Source organism: Lissotriton vulgaris, chromosome 4_1, assembly GCF_964263255.1.
Source record: "Lissotriton vulgaris chromosome 4_1, aLisVul1.2, whole genome shotgun sequence".
Classification (NCBI taxonomy): Eukaryota; Metazoa; Chordata; class Amphibia; order Caudata; family Salamandridae; genus Lissotriton; species Lissotriton vulgaris.
Genome location: NC_141691.1, coordinates 1,744,322,441 through 1,744,344,051, shown reverse-complemented (window position 1 = coordinate 1,744,344,051; position 21,611 = coordinate 1,744,322,441). Strand labels below are relative to the sequence as shown.

At 42.8% G+C, this 21,611-nt stretch overlaps 1 protein-coding gene across 1 annotated transcript in view; it reads left to right on the top strand.

Moving 5' to 3' along the window:
* The window catches only part of STK3 (serine/threonine kinase 3), a 1,148,864-nt gene that overhangs the window by 186,286 nt on the left and 940,967 nt on the right, over positions 1 to 21,611 (top strand). The window contains exon 3 of the mRNA XM_086966048.1: positions 11,822 to 11,950. Within this exon, the coding sequence (XP_086822174.1) occupies positions 11,822 to 11,950 (129 nt within the window). The remainder of the gene's footprint in view (positions 1 to 11,821; positions 11,951 to 21,611) is intronic.

Sequence of the window (21,611 nt, the reverse complement as noted above, 5' to 3'; positions counted from 1 at the left end):
ATAGTATTTCAATGCTATCACACCGAGCGAAGCTAAAGAATGTCACCACATCTTTCTGTGCATTTCCGATAGGATGGAGGGAATGCCCATGGATGTTTGATTGACTTATCCTAATATTGTGGGGTAAATCGTGTGGCTCATAATTTCTACAAGCTCTCTTGATAATGTTGTTTTCTGCCATATTAATCATTTGTAACCTCATTACACAGTGATCAGTACAAGGCAGGTTAACGTACTTAAGATTTCAGTCATAATACCAAATGTTCAGATTATTGCCATTATTTGGAGCTTCTGTGTCTATTCTATTTCTCTATAGTCACTGGTGCTTCTCTGTCAAGGTTAGTGTCCTGACTCTCCATGGAAGTTAAAGAAGATGTAAGATGCTTAGAGGGGTGTGGCTCGAGGTTATTATATTGAAAAATTACTGAGTATTTTTGCCGTGTCTCACATATCATCTCAAGACTGCATGAGGAAACGTAATTTTCAGTTAGTTTTTAGTGAAAATCCTGTTAATATGTGTTTCATTCTTCTGGTGATCTGTTTAAAATCAGGTTAAGTATAGGAATTATTAAAAGGTGTGCAGTTCTTGCTATTGTTTGTGTGGATTGCAAAATATAATGTGATAATCCATTGAAACAGAACCAAGGACTCGTACTCTGAGATTACAGTATGGTTAAGTGGCAAATTTATTATTTCAAATTTTAGGTTTTGGATGTAATTTGAGGATGAGACTAGTCCCTGAAATTTGTTTTAAAATAATTTTTATTGAACATTACTCTAGTGAAAATATTGAGACATTGGCACATAAATATCCATTACTTGTATGCATCGCTAGGGAGCATTGGTAGTAGGAACAATGAGTTATTTATTTTTACTCTTTTCTTATATCAAAACACAAAATATTAAAAAATATATATATACACTGTATTTCAGGTGCTCAGGTGAGTAGTACGGTGCAGGACGTGACATAAGTGAACAAAGTGAACGAACTGTCACACACAACAAGGATAAACACACACAACAATTATCTACAATGATACACGTGAAATTCCTTGGGTAGGTCGACGGCGTTTCGATCTATATTATTTTAGATCTTCATCAGGACAGTTGAGCCTCCTGAAACTTGCCAAGGGAAAGGGCAAGGATGGTCACTTGTGCAGAGCAGCTGGGCGCATGTCGCAGCTTTTCAAGGAATATTAAATTAAGTTAGATTCCAAGCTCTACTTGGGGATTCTGGTGGTAGCTGTTTCTTCCAGTGCGTGGAAATTATGAAAATTGGGTTTTAATACATAATCAAAATCGCTGCCAAGGCGCGTTCGTCGCTATGGTAGGAAAAATTGTCTGAAAGTAATTAATCGGGGTTTTTTTGACACCGCGCATTCGTCGCTTTTGTAGAAGCCTGAAAATTAATTTTATCAGGACGGTGCAGCAGGCGGGGGGTCAGAGTACCTCTTCCTAGCAGCTCACGTACGTCACGAATGCGCTGTGTCAAAAAAACCCCGATTAATTACTTTCAGAGGTGAGCTGCTAGGAAGAGGTACTCTGACCCCCCGCCTGCTGCACCGCCTTGGCAGCGATTTTGATTATGTATTAAAACCCAATTTTCATAATTTCCACGCACTGGAAGAAACAGCTACCACCAGAATCCCCAAGTAGAGCTTGGAATCTAACTTAATTTAATATTCCTTGAAAAGCTGCGACCTGTTAATAAACCTGCACACGGAGACCTGGATACGAATAAAGGTGGGGACGGCTCATTGCTGTCCAGGCGCATACCGACAAACAATGGCCTCAAGCAGGGTTGCGTCCTGGCCCCAACATTGTTCAACCTGTTCTTGGGTGACCTGGCGCCAAATCTGATTGACTGCAACTCACAGGCCCCCAAACTAGGAGGGCTTAGTATACCATGCCTCTTATATGCGGACGACATTGTTCTCATAAGCCATACTAAAGTAGGGCTTCAAAGACTCCTGAACATCACTCAGAGCTATTCTGAGGCAAATGATCTAATAGTTAACCTTGAGAAAACTCAATCTATGACCATCAGTAAAAGAAAAAGAAAAACCTTCACGTGGCTCTGGAACAAATCTCGCATTAAAGATACGTCAATATATAAATATCTAGGCGTGAAAATTGACAACGGCGGCCGATTCATTGCACAAAGGTCTTGCATCAAAGGCAAAGGGATAGCTCTGGCAATTGCTTTAAAAACCTTGAATAACAAGCTATCTAGCCAATCATTAACACCACTGGTACAAGCTATCCGAGCAAAACTTCTGCCAACAATCACTTATGGAAGCGAGGTTTTATGAGGCAGAGATGCAATAATACTTGACAATACAATCACAGCCGCATATAGAATCATCTTTAGTCTTCCTAAGTGGACCTCCCCATCACAGATTAGGCTGGAGTTTGGCATTCAACAACAGCTCCTGGGACGCCAGGGGGCCTACATCTGTGTATGGGACAAAGTGAGGAAATCTGCACAGGGAACCTTGAACGATCATCTATGGAGGGAAATAGAGCAGACTTCGACCTCGCCTGCAGCCAAATATCTTGCAAAAAGTCTTGTAAACACCGGGCTGGAACAGCTCTGGGCATCCTCCTTAGACCATAAAACCTTCAATAAACTGGTTAAGAAAACTATCAAACACCAGTCGTGGGTACAAGACAAAACAGTTTTTGCAAAGAGAACGCATGCTTGGATGATTTTGAATTCTTTCTCGGCAAAAGCTCCTCAGAACTATTTGGGCTTGGGCTATGCAAAAAAAGACAAAAATGTGCTTCTTAAAATACAGATTTGGGCTGCTACCCTGCATCCAGCATTTCCCGCACTGGTTAAAAAAGAAAGCAGGTTTGTCATGCCGGCTATGCGGTCATAGAGAAGAAGACATGATTCACTTACTATGCTCTTGCGAGAAATTGCTGGATGAGAGGAAATTCCTTTTAAAACAACACTTTATTCGGCTTGGGATACGTACACGAAGAAGTGCAGTACTAACATGCTTTTCATCTCAGGTCCCTCAATTGAGCTGCAGCCTGGTAAAATTTTTGAAGGCTGTGGGGGACAAAATGCCAGGTCCAGAATATTGAATTGACTTGGTTCCAACTTGTCTTGTAACACAAATCATACTTAATATCAAATACTGAGAGATAACTGAATGGCTGATATGATTTTAAAATTACTAAGAAAAGAACATAAATGTTCATACAATGATGGTTTTAAACATATGTGATTTTACACTGTGCTTCAATTTTTATGTTTTGTATTGCATTGCATTGGTTTTAATTAACTGTGCAAATAAAAATTACTTACTAAGTCATATATAAGCAGTTTTTCTTGACCGAATGATAAGTCCCTTATCCATTCCTTAAACTTAGGAGCTCTCCCCGGTCCCCATCTACATGCAAGTCTGCGTTTAGCCATGAGGAAACCAATTGAGATGTATTTTCGATAACTCCTTTCCATTTGATCAGTATATCCCAATAGGGCTATAGCCGGGGATGGTTCTATCTTTTGTGATGTCATTCGCTCCATTGCTCTAAAAACCGGTTGCCAATATTCACTAATCTTAGTGCAGTTCCAGGCTAAATGTAAGAAATCTGCTCCTTCCCCCACATCTGTCACACCTGTCACTGTCCCTCAGCTTAAACTTGTACATTTTAGTGGTCGTGTAGTAAGTGCGGTAGAGAAATTTAAAATGAATGATCCGTAACCGGCTACGCGTCGATACCTGCTCTGTTTGAGTACCACAGATGCACAGTGTCCATTGTGCATCTGTCATTTCATATCCTAGATCCTTGACCCATTGTACCCTTGCAGGACAGTGGCTATCTACTTGACTGGTGTGCACACTGTGGTACAGTGTAGAGACTGCATGAGCCGACATTTCAGATTGTAGTATCATTTGCAGTGGGGGCAATGTCGGTGGTTTTAACGGATATGTTGGCGTATTTTCTTTTACTCCTTGTCTCAATCGTACATATACTAATATATCCATAGGAGTGGGTGTTTTTTAAATAAATATTTAATCTAATGTGCGAAATTTCCCGTCCTGGTAGAGATCTCCCCAACATGATATATCGGTCTTTTTGTTGATGTTTTTGAATGCAGTTTCTTTAGGCACTTGTATGTGTGGGTAGTATACTAATAGGAGTAAGGGAGGGTATATCCCTCGAACATATCAGCTATATGTTTCCACGCCCTCACTGTACACGTGGTGTAGTTTCTTTCTCCCGGGGTTTAGGAGTACTGAGTATTATGACCGCCAGTGGAATTGGATCCGCAAGCCATATATTTATATTGTGGCATATATTTGGGAGGGTGAAACCAATACTGTGCATAATGAGCCTGGGTGCAGTGATAGTACAGTTCCAAGTTAGGGACATCAAATCCCCCCTGGGAGTAAAGCTTGGTGAGTGTTTCCCATTTTAGCCTCTGTTGTTTGCCTCCCCAGGTCAGCCTAATTAACTTTGTAACAGAGCCGACAAAAAATGCCTACCCGGGTGATATGGAATATTTGTGAACAGATATAGTAACCTGGGCAGTATCACCATTTTTATCTAGGACGTTCTACCCGCCAAAGATAGGGGCAGCGAGATCCAGAGTGTGACACAATTTGTGATATGTTCTAAGGCCTTACCCTAGTTAAGACGTATTAGATCGGTAAGTCAAGAGGAAAAGGTTTCGCAGCAGGGGTTGTAGTGTAGTTCCTATTTTCCCAATAGGCTCTGCGCATTGGAATAACATAAACAGCAGTGTAGACGTAGGACTGAGGTCATCTAGGTCTCTACTGACTATGTTAAACTTAATTTAGGTTTGCGCCAGCTAGCTCAGAGGTCACTGGAAACTTTCTTGAATGAATAGGGAGGGATGAACTTCCCTGGCTCAGACAAGAAGGGATTCAGTTTCCGACAACCGCATAAACATGACAACTTTGCTCCCTCAGAATAAGAGTGTATCTCTAGAGTCGTGTGAAAACAATAGACAGCTATTTCGCTCAGTCAACTGTGCATACTTAGTTTCACCAGAGTGCAGAGAAATAGAGAGAAGGGCGTTTTCAATAAATGGTGTTATTTATTGAGCAGTCTTCTTTCTCATGCAAGAGAAATGAATTGCCACAATTGCAATACTTATAATAAAGTAAAGTGCGTACAGTAAAAGTAGTATTAGGAAATAATACTGTAAAAGCATTGATATGGTTTCTTAGCCATATTATACTTTAAAATGGATAAAATATATACATACATAAATACATTGACTAACGTACTCAAGTGGTGCTTCTAACGAAGCCTACCCCGGTGTACCTGACCTAAGCCTAATACTTGGGAAGGGATTAGTAAGTAGCAGTTTAAGTTAAGTTGTTTAAGATTGCAAGAATCTGCATCAAGAATTCTCTTAAGGGTTTAGTCAGCTCCTTACCTTGGTAATAAAATGTGGGAGGTCTGGTATCTCTTTCCTCAGGACTCGATCTCCCAGCAACCCGCAAGGGTAGACTGGAAAAACCGGAGCTGGATTTTCTCGGCTGGAGAAAAAGACAGCGTCTGTCTCAGTGCGTCAAACGGGAGGGGCGGCTTCCGTGGGCTCTCGCATCAGCTGGGCTCTCGGGCAAGTAGATGGCCGCTCTGCTCCAAACCACTGTGTCCTTGCTTAAGGCAACTGTTGGTATTTTATACCTGGAAGGTGCCAGGTTTGACGTAAGGTTGGACATAAGACGTCACTAAGAACTAACAGTTCTTTCTGGACTTCAGGAGTTCTTGTTCAAATCAAAACAAAAGCATGGGGGATTTTCACGGGCTGCTGGAGGCTTGGTTTGTATAAAGAACGCGTTGTGCTTTCTAGGAGTCGATGGGAGTAGCCATGCTGTGCTTTGGACTGCATGGGCTATTACTGAATATGGATCTGATTCTTATGCCTTTATCAGGATATTATTGATTATAACCTCACAAGGGCATAAATCGGGAATATCGAATTAGGGTCCTAGATATAAACACAACAGGGTAAGTGGGAATATTTGTGACTTATCCCAATTGATATGGATCCCTGAGAGTTCTCCAAATTTTATGAATTCACGTAAAATGGGATTTGGGTTCTGTTGCGGATCTCTGAGGTACAGGGTAATGTCATCCGCAGTTGTCACCTCAATGCTTTCTCCTGAAGGTGCTGTCGTAATTTGGCAGCGAGGGGATCAATTGCTAGCGCAAAAAGTAAGCGGGATAGCGGACACCCTTGTCTTGTGCTTCATGTGACAGAAAAAGGTGAGGAAAGCTGCCCGTTGATCAAGACCCTGGCTGTCGGGAAGCGGTATAGCAGGGTAATCTATGAGAGAAATCCCATTCGTATTCCCATACGTTGCAATATTCCCACCAAATAATCCCATTCTATTGAATCGAAGGCATTTGTGGTATCTAAAAAGACCACCACGAGCTCCAATTTGGGATCTACATTTTGAAGTATGGAGAATAAGGTGCATAAGTTATGAGATGTTGCTTGCCCTGGAATAAACCCAGCTTGATCAGATAGTACTAATTTCTCCATTAGCAGGCTTAATCTGTTAGCCAGTACCTTGGTTGGGATTTTCGTGTCATTATTAATCAGGGACATCGGGTGTACGGGTCACAGTGCCCTGTGGGTTTCCCAAGTTTTGGTAGCGATGTTATGAGCTTGTCCCTCATTGATTGAGGAAGAGTGCCAGTTTCCTGGGCCTCCTCATAAACTTGTTTCAGTATGGGTATGAGTTGATCAATGTACGTTTTGTAAAAATCTATCGGAAGTCCATTCCTGGACTTCATTTGCATCATTGCCTGGGGTATCTCATCCTCTTCTAAGGGAGCCGCCAAAAATTCCCTCTGTGAATTCTCGAACCATCCCAACGCTACTGCATCTAGGTAGCTGGTCAGCTCTAACGGTCGTTGTCGTCCAGTACTGTATCATTTAGCATAGTGTGAAGTAAATGCATTAAGTATATCCGCATTGTCCATGAGTCTGGTGCCCTCATTGTCTAAAATTTCTAGCACAAATTTGGAGAATCTGGGTTTAGAAATTTCTTACGCTAGGGCCTTACTCAGCTGTCCCCCCTCCCCATATCTGCTTGCTACAAAATATTTGCCCCTGAAGCGGACCTTTCTTTCCGCTGTATCTTTATGCTCTGACATTTTTTCTCCAAACTCTTTTTGAGATGTTCCATTCGTACAATCTTTCAGTTCTCCATCTAATCTTTTCAGTTCCAGTTTCTGTAAGGTTTATCGGATGTCCCGCAGGACCCCTGAACTTTAAGCTATTCAGAAGCCACAGATCGTGACCTTGAAGGCCTCCCAAACTGTCTAGATACGGGCAACTGACCCAGATTCCGCTGAAAGAATTCTGTGATTTCTTGCCCCAGTTCAACCCCAAAAAAACATATCAAACAATGTAAGCGGCATCAGTCTCCAGCTTCTATGAGGCATACCCAAAGCCAGGGAGGATAAGGTCAGTCGGACTGGAGAATGATCCGAATATGTTCGCGCTAGTTGTTATACTGTGTTTATCAATGGTCCCATACCTCTAGATATCACCCAATAATCTAGCCTTGCCCATGTCGAGTGCATAGCAGTGAAGTACGTGCCCTCTTGTTTCTCAAGGTGTACATGCCTCCATGCGTCCAGAAGCCCATTATCTGATATTATGCCTTGCTGTAGTGTATGTGTTTTGGTATTGTGATGTGGAAGGGCGTTGGACATATCTTTCTCTGGATTCAGTGCAGTATTGAGATCTTCTCCCCATATTATGTGTGCTTACCCTATTTCACTTTTTGTCCCACACAGTATGGCATAAAAATCGGGGTCGTCCATGTTAGGCCCAAAGCAGCACACCAAGGTGACTGATTCAGAACCCAATCTGCTCCACATAATGAATATCTTCCTGAGTAGTCTTAGTCTTGTGTCATGCCACATGGAATGTATGGGGTGTGTTTCTTTATCAACATCGCTGTCTCTCTGGAATATGAGGAGTACGAGGAAAAGACCCTGTGTTCTGCCCACTAGCAAAGGAGGGATTCTTCCGGGGGTCAAGGTGAGTTTCCTGAAGCATGGCCACCTGGATCTGCTGTCGATCCAACAATGCAATGACCTGTCGACATTTGTGGGGGACACCCAATCCTCTAACATTCCTTGTTAACAGTTGTAGTTTTTGTACTACATTAATTTGGGCTATGTATCGATCACATACATAATACTTGTCAGGCTTATCATTTGTCTAAACCTATCTTGTGCATACTGTAGCGAAATCAAAAGTATCATACCATGCCTCGTCTCATGTCTAACAAACTTTTCCTGTCCCACCCCCTCCCAAAACACCCCAGCTAACATAGTATTTTTTCATATGAACCCACAATAGGGGGATCGCCCTTGGGGGTACACCAGGGGTCTCGCATGATTTCTCTCTTCTCCTCCACCTGATGTAATGGTTAAAGGTACCCATGGGAGGGGGGAGGTGCTCGGAATAGTAAGTTACCCAGTCCCAGATATGAACTTATTGTGTGTTGGGGCTCTGCTCATTCTTCCCAAAGTGTTCTCCCTTCACCCTCCTCTCGTAGCATTTTGGTCTTAGAGATTAAGGATATTTTGGAGAATAGGAGGGGAGGTATATTGTTGTATGTCAATCCATCAAGTGTTCTTAATCACTCCTCCGTTGGAGATGCAGGCTTCGACCCATGTTACTGGGTGGCACGCAGAGTGTCTCGACGTTTGACTCGTTTCAAGAAGTCTTCCACTTGTTTTGCAATAGTGAAAAAGTATTGCTTGCCTTGATGCGTAACTCGCAACCGTGCTGGATAAAGTAGTTCGTAATCTATTTGTGCCTGTCGCAGTTTACATTTTGATGGAATGAACTTTCCACTCGCTTCTTGCACTGTGGTTGTAAAGTCAGGATAAATGGTGAATTTGTTTCCTTCAAATGAGTCATTTTTTTTCTTCTGCCATTCTCAGAGCCATGTCTCTATTGCAGTCGTTAAGTAGTCTCTTGATTATCGGGTGGGGCGGGCTCCCTGGAGGTGGTCTTGGGCCCAGAGACTGATGATCTCTCTCTACTACTAGTTGAGAGGCGAAGGACTCCGCTCCAATTGCACCACACAACAGACGTTCAATATACTCCTCCATTGGCCTTGTGTGGGTGCTTTCCGGTATACCAATAACGTGTATATTGTTCCTTATGCTGCGTGCTTCTAAATCCTCTTTTTTATCGGCGATGACTTTTAGGAGCTTGTCCATCTGTGCCACTTGCTTCTGCAGTGTTGCCGCACCTGCATCAGAAATTTGCAGCTCTGTCTCTTTGATGCGCTCATCATGGTTGTCCAGATTGTGAACTATGGCATCCCTTCTAGTAGTCATAGACTTCATCTTACTTTCAGAAGAGGCGAGGCTACTTTGCATTGCCAGCAAGAGTCCTTTAACATCATCTCCTGCAGTTTGCGATGTATCCTGTGATTGCTCCTCATTCCCATGCTCAGATTCATCCTGTTGCAGTCGATTAATTTTCTTAGTTTCAAATGTCACCTTTGTCTGTTTCCCATCCGTCTTTCCCATGGCGATGACAGCGCCTGGCACAACTGTACGCTGTGTATTGTAAAGAGGACTCTCTGTCTTTTTACTCTTCTGTAAGTTGCTATGTGAAAGCCCCCTATTACATTGTCCCCTTCCCTCTATGTTGCTGTGTGGGGTCAAGAACGTCTCAATTGTGGAGATCCAGGTCCCTTTTTATGTACCTCTATATTGCCTCTATCCGGCGCAGGTTGCTGATCTGCCTCTGTCTATTGTGGGCGAGTGCTCATGGATTGGAGCCAAACGCTAATTCCTCTCTGTGATGGAAGGGCTGGTGCCAGACTTCTCTTGCGTTGCACAGAAGAATCTTTCAGCCCCCTCGTCCTACGAACGCACCGGCCTGGGCAGCTCTGCTGGGAGTCTAGCCGCGATGCAGCTTTTCCGGCCACCGTTTCACATGGGCCTGCAGTGGTGAGACGCGAAGCTAATTAGACCATTTGTTTTACCCCACCCTACCTCAATCTGCAGGGGGGTGGTCTCCAGTCAGTTTTCACCGATGTTCTCCTGCGTGTACTACCACCGCCTTTGGAGTTCCGTTCTGCGGCCTTGACCCCACGTGTGCGTCCTCGGAGTCACGTAACAGCTCTTGCTGTAGTCGGTTCCAGCGTCGAGACGCTACGCGCCTGGCCTTCAGCTTTGAGGGATTTTGTTCTTGGCGGTGTCTGATTGTTTACGCTCCAACGAAGAGATCTCCTGGGAGGTTTGGTATTCCGCCGCTTGGCCCCACTTCAAATTACTGCTTTGAAGGCGTCTGGGCAGGATAAATGTCTGAATTTATTGTCCGAGTTTCAGGAGCCTCACTCCAGTGTGGCCATTTTGCTTGTGCGCCACCTAGCGCACCGACGAATCCCTGCAATTTATTTTTCTTCTGTTGATGTTTTCTATTATGCACATTTCGCCATAAATTAGGAAAAAAAGGAAAGCTTGTAGTCTACTGCATAAATTGTTATAAGCTGTTCACGAGACACAGCAGAGGTGTAGCTTTTTTAACATATGTAATTTGAGGTAAGGTAGCAGACTTTGACAAGACAGCAGGGAAGTTGGTACCGGGGAGAGATGCAGATAGGTGGAAGGGTAGAAGAGCCAATCAACACAAATTTCAAGGTATGCAAGTACTATACTGATAGATACCTGGCTGTGCAATTCTCAAGCACTTTTTCTTCTAGTGTATTTTTAGTGATAATATCCCCATCCGTGATGATTCAACCCTAGAAAACCATATGTTTGAATTATATAAATATAGTGCCCCAAATGCATTGTGTTAACTGTATAAAGATCCCTGATGGTCTAACGTGTATATTGGATTAATAATGTTTAAAAAGATAAAAAGTAAATCACTGTATGATTCTAATTGTATGTTTCTTTTTGACCAGAGCTTTGTCCTGATGAAGGTGTAATAATAAAACCGAAACGCTGCGTCGACAACTTTTTAAAAAAAGCTTTCTAACTGCTCTTCATGTGATTTTTAACACTGTATTTTAAAGGCACCAAAATTGTGATTGAATGTATTAGTTTTATATTGAATAAATTGTACAATTTTTTAAAACAATTACCATTGGATATTGTGTTTTGAGTATTTTACTTAATTGAATGTATTTGATAACACTGTGGTTTTTGCATTTATGGGCTTGAATGTTCACTAAGGGTGGTATTATCACGACATTTCCAAGTTTTGGAAAATAGGGACTCCCCCTCTTTGTGTTGATACTACTCCTTGTCCCTGATTGGTTCTGTAAGGAGACCTCCCTTATTTCTTTGACTTAGAAGAGCCAATCGGCCATTCTGCTTTGGCAATAGTTAAATTCCAGACAGAGAAAATTTGCTCCAAAGTGGGAATATGGTTCAAATGTGCTAGCTGCATGTGTTCAGGTGGTATTTGCTGCTCCCCCTCACCAGGTATTTGCATTATCAGACACTGGTTTGGGGTACCTTGTTCATGTTAACCTCATTTTTGGTAATTTCAAAAGACTTGTCCTCCCACGGTGGTCGGACCATCACCGCAAGGTTAGAGTCTGGCTATATTTATTTTCAGAATCTTCCTTAACACCTTTCCTCTATGTATTTTTTCTTTGATCTTTACTACTCCTTTCTCCGCCTATGTGTCCTTATCTTTCCATATATGCTTGTATTTCATGTAAGTCTTATTGACTGGATGTGAATTGTTATTTTGCTTTCTGATATTATTGTACACATTTTTTTTACATTTGTAATAAAGTAAAAATTGATTGCCCTTGTTCTATTTTAGGTCCTATGGCAGTGTGTTCAAAGCGATACATAAGGAATCTGGCCAAGTGGTAGCAATCAAACAAGTTCCTGTTGAATCGGACCTTCAGGAAATCATTAAAGAAATCTCTATAATGCAGCAGTGTGACAGGTATGTCAATCTAGAAACATTTGTTTTTAGCTACAGATGCGTTCTAAGGGAAATGTCACTGAATTATTGCCACACTATGCATGCTTGCTCTTTGTTTACATAGAAATGCTGCTAATTTGCAAAATCTTGTTTCTATTTAATTGATTGGCTTCAAACAATGATTGTCTGTAAAATCCTCTTACCAAATTGATCTGCCTGCAAGACTTTTCTATTTTCTGTATTGTCCCACTTTTGAGATTTGAACCCACTTTCTCTAATTTTTTCTTCAGTTCTAGTTGTAAATGTAGATACTATAAACAAGGATTGGAAATGCAATAGGTTTCGCATTTGGTGGAGTTAGAGCAATTAGCATTATAAATGCCAGTGTATTTTTTTCCTCTGCAATAGATATGCCCTCCCCACCTTAAAAAAAATAAAGAACTCAGTTGTGTGTCTTTTTCTGTAGTACACCTGCAATGGTGCCTAGCACTTGGAGTGAAAATGGCAGTTCTGGCTCCATGTTTAATCAAGCAGTGTTGTGAGGGTGCAGGACCACAAGCTGTCATCAGGTGTCCCTTGGGACCTCTTTTAGCCACAAAGGTACTGCACCCTGCAACATGGCTAGACAAAGGATATGGTGCAGGGACTTGTTGAGTCTAGTGTTGGCTCAACATCCTGTGATAATGGGCTGATTTTTTATTTTCCCCTGAGCCCATGGCTAGCTGCACTATATTAATAAAAGCCTTTAATATAAAATAACATAAGAATGCAATGCAGTGATCTCTGGGGCGGGCAAGCAGTGTCGCGCAGGAGTGTGGGGCTAGACCACAAAGGGATATTAAACGAGGGCACTGCACTGCAAATTATGAGTAAAGTAACCAAAAATAAAAACATTACCAAAACAGCAGTGGCCTCAGAAGGGTGGTGGGTGCTCGCAAGCAGTGTTGTGGAAGGGATGAGGTGGAGGCACGGGCAGATAAAGGGACAGCAAGCAAATGAAACAACCAAAGTTTCATTGCACAAGTAAACAGAATAGTTAACGAGCAAACAGGCAGGCTAACTAAAAAGAGTTCTCTCTAAGTATAATTAACTGGAACAGTAAGAACACATGTAAGAGGGGCAGTCCTCATGGGAGGATACAAAATTCCAAAAAGAGGGACTACTAAGTTTATTCACCAATGAAAAGAACAGGATTTCTTAAGGACAGCAACAGGAACCTATGAGAAAGATGGGTGTTTTTTTAAGCCCATATCCTAGATACCAAACTAGTGGTAATGGGGTGGCCCGGTTTCCCTCAGCACCTGGGCATTAATAAGTAATCTACAGCAGATGCTTTCGGGTCAAACAATTGCTTTGTGTGTGATGCCGGAAATACATTTTAAACCAGTCAATCATTAATCCATAATGATAGTTAAACAGTTCTACGAAACCCCTAATAAACCTAAATAAAGGTACTCATACAATGTAAACAATCACTCTATTTTTTTTTATATTTGAACAAGGTTCAGACATATATGGGTATGTACTTCAAAGATGATTTATTTGTCGGCCATAATGCATTTTGGTCCAGCTGGACCTTGATCACATGACAACGCTGCTACTTTTTCACTACCCTTTTAAAGAGACAAGTGCGTACTTCGATTGGCGATACCTCATAGACATGGCAGACATATTTTACAGAGAGTGTTACACTTTGGATGTTAGTCACATTTACATTGGAAGTTTTGCGGTGCCCAAATTTCATATTCAAGTAAAAAGTGAATTTTTGGTGTATATGTTGGGATAATTCTTGCATATTAAAATGTAATGCAACAATATCAAAACAATACTGCTAAAAAGTACATATCTTAGAATAAATAATCGAATAAATAAATATTCATTATTTAAAATGCATATTTTCCAAAAAAGGATGATACGGATAAATCCATTTCCCTAAAGTACCCAGAGTATGGAATGTCCTTGCCTAAATGCATAATTCCTACTCTCTCCATCTCTCCGTTTTGTTGCGGGACCCCCCACCAACAGTTTATTCGAACTGTCTATTTTTTTTTATAAAGTGCTCGTGCAAGTGAGTGGTAAACTTTCCTCAGGTTACCCCAGTGACACCGCTCAGGTTAAGGTGCTAAAAAGGATTCAAAATTGTGTGTTTAAAAATCATTATTGTTCGTGGTTAAGGTTAGCTTGGCAGCTTCCATCCACTTCTAGTACGGTCTAATGCCATAGCTGATTTATTCCTGGGTCGTCTTATGTCTTATTTTTCTTTTAATTTTAGATTTAGGAGCTCAGTTAGAAAAGAAAAAGATTATGTTTAGTTTCAGTGAATAATGAGCAAGTTAGTGCAACTAGGTCTTATTGCAGGCAGGTGTAAAGGGGCTCCGTGTTGTTTAAACCCCCTGGGCTCTTGCTATCCAGGTTAAGAATGTACCTAGTCTCCAGTTTTCTAAGTAGTCCTTCTCTGTCTCCTCCCCTTTTAGTGTTGGGTATGGAGTCAATTAAATAGTACTAGAAGTGCTTTAGGTTGCTCTCATGCACTTCCCGAAAGAGTCTAGCGGCTGGGTACGTGGGGTCACAGTTATTAATGTGCTGCAGGATTCATTTGCTCACTGGGAGTTTAGTGCTTCCCACGTACTTGAGATTACAGGAGCATTCTAAAATGTATATGGCATAGTCGGTTTTACAGTGAAGGGGTTTATTAATTTTGATTTCTTTGTCACTGAAGGCCATAAGATACCATATTGACATGCTTTGCAATTCTTACATTTGGTGAATCCATTTGGTTGCAACCACCACTTCTGTTGATCAACTGTTTCTGGGCTGCTAGGGAACCAAACTGCTATACATCGAAGGGGCCCTTCTGTAGGTAATGCTTAGTTTAGGAGACAGTTTGACCCCTATGACTGGGTCACTTTTCATAACTCGCCAGTTGCATTGCAGGATTCTTTTAATTGATTTCTCTTGAGCACTGTACGCTACGATTAGTTATTAGTTCCATGGGATTTTGTTTAGGACTAGTTGCTTGTTTTTATTTTTTTGGGTGGTTAGTAACTGACCTCTGTCTAGATTTTGTGTTTTACTGATAGCAGCCTCTTCTGTTTTTCTTGAGTACCCTCTGGATAGAAATGTTTTCTTACTTTCCAAATGGGCTTTTACCAGATCTGCGGGGTTGCTGAAATTCTTTTAAGGAGCAACATTTCCCCGTAGGGGATACTGTCAAACAGATGTCTGGGATGGAAATTTGAACAGTGGAGTACAGCGTTTCTAACTGTTTCCTTCCTATATACCCTAGTTTCAAGTTTGTTACCTTTAAGGTATATCTCAAAATCCAGGAAGTGAATACTTTTGTCACTAATGGTCGATGTGAAACTCCGATTGATGTTATTGTTTACAGCTGAAACAAAGTCTATAGCTTTGATTTGGGAGCCCTCACACACAATGAACAAATCATCGATATATCGCTATAGTAATTTTACATTTGTGTCCATAACGTGCTTGTGAGTGTTGTTGAGGACCAGCTCCTCCCACCAGCCCATAAAGGCATAACTGGGGGAGAAGCTGGCCCCCATCGCGACTCCTCGCATCTGCTGATAATAGGTTATGTCGAACATAAATATATTGTTATTCAGACAAAAAATGATCATATTTACTAACATCATGTTGTGTTGGGGCAAAGCCATTTCGTTCATTCCCAAATAGTATTCAATTGCTCGTATCCAGTCTTTGTGGTTAATACAAGTATATAAGGACACTACATAAGCGTCAATAACAAGCAGTTCATGTTCCATCTAAAAAATTTCAATTTTGAGATAAAATCACTAGTGTCTCTTATATATGAAGGCAACTGGTGAACAAAGTCCTGTAAAAACAAGTCCATGTATTTGGAGGCTTTTTCAAGTAGGCTTTGCTCTGCCAAAATGATCGGTCTTCCAGGAGGCTTAAGTGCATTTTAATGTATCTTTGGGATGAAATAAATAAATATAAATATATATATTTCCCCTTGGGTGGAGGCACAGCACAAAGTTGCTGGAATCCTACACTTGCGCTTCCATTACATTTACCGCTGACGCATTTTGGGCTGTTTCCCTACTTCATGGGCAGTCTTGAGACAAATAAACGACTACCAGAGTTTACCTTTTATTTATTTCCATTATGGTCCTGAATAGGTATCTCGGAATTATGGGACTGGTAGTTCCTTCATTCAATCAAGCCCCAAATGGGGTGCTGCCACAAGCATCTATTTGAAAATAAAATCACTTGGAATTCCACGTAGGTGTAGGGATTTTACATGTCAGCAACCATTGTTCCGCTTCCAGCTTTAAATCTTTTAGCGGCAGCAGACCCACAAGTTCAGTGAGGTTGCCATCCGTGACCGGAGCGGTCACTAGGATGCAAGAAAAGGTTTCCTCTTGTGTGGAGGCACAGCACAAAGTTGCTTGAATTCCACACTCTCTTCCATCACATTTACCGCTGACACTTTTCGGGCTGTTTCCCTTCTTCTTGGGCAGTCTTGAGACAAATGAACAGCACGCAAACGACTACCAGAGTTTACCCTTTATTTATTTCCATTATTGTCCTGAATAGGTATCTCGGAATTATGGGACTGGTAGTTCCTTCATTCAATCAAGCCCCAAATGGTGTGCTGTCACAAGCGTCCATTTGAAAATAAAATCACTTGGAATTCCACATAGGTGTAGTGATTTCACATGTCAGCAACTATTGTTCTGCTTCCAGCTTTGAATCTTTTAGCGGACACACACACACACGGACACACACACACACACACGGACACCCACACACGCGGACACACACACACACGCGGACACACACACACGGACACACACGTGGACACACACGCGGACACACGCGGACACACACACACACACGCGGACACAGACACACACACACACGTGGACACACACACACACACACACACACACACGTGGACACACACACACACACACACACGTGGACACACACACACACGCGGACACACACACACGCGGACACACACACACGCGGACACACACACACACGCGGACACACACACACACACACTATATCTTCCAAGTACTTAGGGATCTATATATTTATTACAATTCTTCAAATTCAGCATATCCAATGCACTACCCTATTTCTCACCCCATGTCTCTCTCAATATATCCTCTACCTCCACTCTCTGATTCATTACAAACCCCATACCACTACTATGATCGCCAAAATAACCCTTTCTAGACTCTTCCCTACTCTACCCCTCCTTGCATCATCACAAACCTCTTTTACTATTCCGATCCCCCTAAACAAGCCTTTCTAAACACTTCCCTCTGACTCTTCCCCCTCCACATCCCTTTTGCTCATCCCAAGCCTCCTCTTACTCCTATGACCTCCAAAACAAACAACATAAGTCTAAATCCTTCCCTCTTTTATCCCTCCACTGTCCTTTTCAATCCACATAATGGACTAACATGTCCACTTCTCAAAATAATTTCATATTTCACTATACTAATTCACCACTAATCCTTTATGGGTTCCGGGGTAGTGTGCTACTCGCTGAAAAAGCACTCAACACCTCATCAGGGGTAGCAAGCGCTATATAAATGCAAATCTTTTTCCCTCTTCTATCCCTTCGCAACCCTTCACAATCCAAATAACTGACTAACATAGCCACCACTCAAATTACTTTCATATTTCAATATACTAATTCTCCACTAATCTTTTATGGGTCCTGAGTAGCGTGATACTTGCCGAAAAAGTGCTGCAACACCCCATCAGGGGTAGCAAGCGCTATATAAATGCAACCCCTTTTCTATTCCTCCACTATCCTTCTGAATCCAAATAACTGACTAACATATCTCCCACTCCAAATACTTTAATATTTCACTATACTAATTCACCACTAATCCTTTATGGGTTCCGGAGTAGCGTGCTACTCGCTGAAAACACGCTTCGACGCCTCGTCAGGGGTAGTAAGCGCTATATAATTGCAATTACAATTACACTTATACTTCATCCTTCAGATGGCCAGTGTAACTAAATTATCCAGGCCTCTCAATTTTTCCTAGTATGTTTCGGTCTCCTTTACTGTCTTGATATCAGAGACCCGGAGGACAAAGGACGGAGGAAAAGGAATAAGCTGAAGGGGGTTTCTTTAAGCACATATAGAACACGATGGAGAAGCAAAGAGCAACAGGAAGACAATGAGGTACAGGCATCAAAGGCGCAAGGGGCAAAGAACCCTGGGTAAGGGCACTGATGAAAGCAGTAGTAGGGGAGAGTAAACAGTTTATGCCAGAGAACTGAGCACATTTGATGAGGCCCATCATCAGGCCTCTTACTGAGGATGCTGGATATGTCCTCCACGGTGTCATGTTCCCTTTGATGTGACTTCTCTAGGCCATCTCAATCCAGTGTCTGTCGGGGTCAGAGGAAAAGCAAAGATGGGCTGTTGTCACTATATCCACCCTGTAACATCTAATCGCAGCCCAACAGAAGCTGCAAGCCCACCCTCAGGCTCTCTTCCCCAGTAAGCAGAAATGCTTTACCTGGGAGTGAACTCCGGATTCTTCCCCAGCCAATCCCAGGGTACAGTCCAATCATGGGGTTCAGCCCATAAGACTTTTTTTTCTCAATGGGCTTTGGGCCTTCTGTCTCACTTCTTGATTGCCTGTGAGCACCAAAGTGCAACAGTTCTGGCCTTGCGTACTGTACACCTCATATATATATATATATATATATATATATATATATATATATATATATATATATATATATATATATATATATATATATATATATATATATATATATATATATATATATATATATATATGTTTTCTATGAATCTCTGCTGTGATGTTTGGAACTCCAAATACCCGTTTTGATGTCCCCTCCTCAGTTGTCCAACTGCTGCCTTCACTGCTGCATCTCACTACCTTTTCTCACTGAGGACCCAATTCAGACATGTACTGTGTAAAAAGTCAAATATAAACCGCATAGTTTGCACCTTGGTATGGAGTAGATTTCTTGCTGTGTGTGATTTCTGTAAGAATTCCAGGAGTTCTCCTGGGATTCAGTTTCTCGTATTTCCAGGAGTACTCATGTGCTTCATAATTTCCGCGTTCTGAGGTGGATGTCTAATTGTTTTTGATTAGATTAATATATTTTTCTACCTGGTGAAGTTATTTCTCCTGTGGATAATACTATTTAATTTTGGGGGTGTCCTTTTCCCATTCTTACCCCTGTGCTATATTTAACTCTTCTCTAAAGGAGAAAATTTGTAAAATTCATCATGGTGGTAAATTTCCTGCAAAATATTGTTAAATGCCCGCAACCAAGCATGTTTGTTGCTGTTCATCAACTTTCTATCCCTCAAAATCCCACTATTCCTGCCTCTGTGAACAAGGAAGGGATTTTGCCTGCCCCAATTAAATTTTTTCTGTGTAGCTAAGGTGAGCTTAGGGGCAGAACAGTTTTATAACAAGCACCGGCTCTGCATCCCCAGGGGCAGCTGCTGCCTCCCAGACCTGCTATTTCCATCAGGGAGCGGAGTCCCACCCTGTTACCAAATGCTCTCCCGAGCTGTAATCGTGCTCACAACATGGTGCAAGAGCCAAAACTCACACATCAAGAGACTCCCCGCCCCCACCCCTCCCAGGTAAAAGGAAACCACGGGACCACCCCAAAACACTATGCTGGTGGGAGAGGCTTCGTCCCACACGGCAATAGAAGGCACCCCTATAACCAGGTATACATTCCTTTTCATGGGGGGTTCACGATAGAGTTTATGCTGGTTACGATTCCCTGAAGAGCATTTTTAGAGACTCTCCCTTCTGCCCCACCACAAACACGTGATAATAAATCAAGGATTCGCCAGAATGAACAAAAGAGACGTGACCTGCGATAACACCACTTGCACGAGGAAAGTTCACTTCCCAGCCAACCTGTGGCAAGCGAGCTGCAGAGGCTAAACTTTGATCAACACCCAGTTGCCTGCAATGACCCTTCTGGGGGAGTACCACCTCAACGTGAAACAGCCCGGAGCAGTTCTCTGACGTGCAACATTTGAACATACCATCAAGGGATTCCAACACAGAACAGGCACACAGGCTCTGTGCAGGGCGTTCCTTTTTTTCACAGAGCCCCGATGTAATCAGATTTTCACAATATTTGAAACAAGGCTGTTGGGACTTCCTGCAACGTAAAAGAACAGGAAACATTGACCACCGCACCCAGTCCCCTTAAGACCGTAGCGCGAGTTGGGGATTGGGGGGGTGGGGTGCGTTTTCAGACCAGGTAGTAAAAACTCCCCCTCAGACTCAACTTTTCCATTATTCAGGCTCACCTCTGCAGATCCGGGAGGTAAAAATCCACAGAAAATCCAAAATAACTGCCCTCTGGTCCGGTGTAAACTGCGGGGTTCCCAACGTCCAGATTAAATCCAAGAGCCCCTGGGCGGAGGCACAGGGCGAGGAGAGCCGCGAGGGCGGGGAGGGCTGCCATGGTTGGTCTCCTGGGTTCTCTGTGCGGACCGGCGCTGCTCTCTGCCTCCTGTCCTGTCTCTACGGCCCCTGCTCCAGACTGCTCTTAAAACCGTGGCTGTGGGCTCTTTCCTGCCTGTGAGCCACTGCAGCGGGGCCTGGGAGGAGTCTGCCCAAAGTCACCAAGCCCCCTCTAACTCCGGCGCAGGGGCCCGCCTGCCCCAGGCATTGGAACTAATTAAGTATGTTCTGTGTGCTTTTCACATCACAGCCTTAAACTCTGCCCTGCCCCCTGCCCGGTGACATAATGCCATTATTCGGAGGCCGCTGTGTGTCTCGCCCCCTTCCTTTAACCTTTTTAAACTGCGAGAGGTGCACGGCGGCGGACCAGCAGCGGCTGGGAGAGGGCCAGGGGCCCTTTACCAACGCCAGAGAGGGAAAGTTGTGCCACCTCAAGTGTGGGTAGTTAATGCAGTCCTGTGTTTATTCAATGCAATATGTATGATACATGCAGTTGTAATACTTTCGCATACAAATACGGGATTACGGCACACGGTTAGCGGGAGGGGGGGTGGGAACGGGCACTCACCTGGACTTCTTCCGGCGGCGGTCGGCCTGGAATGAAGAAAACAAACCTAAAAAAAAAAAAAAAAAAACCCCGCCCACCGCCGAGATGACGCGCACAGAGGGGCGGAGAGGGAAGAAATCGCGGGAACGCCCACGAATCTGGTCTGGCCATGACGGACAGATCTCTGTTCCAATGGCTAGCCTCCATTTATGGAGCTAGTCAATGGAACAGAGGGCGGATTCCCAAGCCACTCTACTGTTCTCATTAGGTTTTCACCTGCGTGAAAAGCTGCGCAGTGCGCAGCTTTCACTTAGGCGAAACCTAAAAAGGGACCTGCATGCATATGTTAGTAATTGTAGGCTTGCTGCTGAGTGCTTTGTCAGTGCGTTATCTGCAAGAGTACATTCCTACTTCCCTACTGGCAGAGTGTGCCTTAGTCTACCAGCTGTCTTCGCTCTAGCATTTCATAGCTGATCTCCTCTCCTACATTTCATGGGACAAAGAAGGCATTAAGGCATGTTACTAAAAGCCTGTTCATTTATTTTATGGATTTTATGAGGGATACATGCTGCTTTTAGCCACTTCAGAGTAGCCTTGGGTAATAATCAATTTCTAATTAAATTGTCTTATATTCGGCCATACT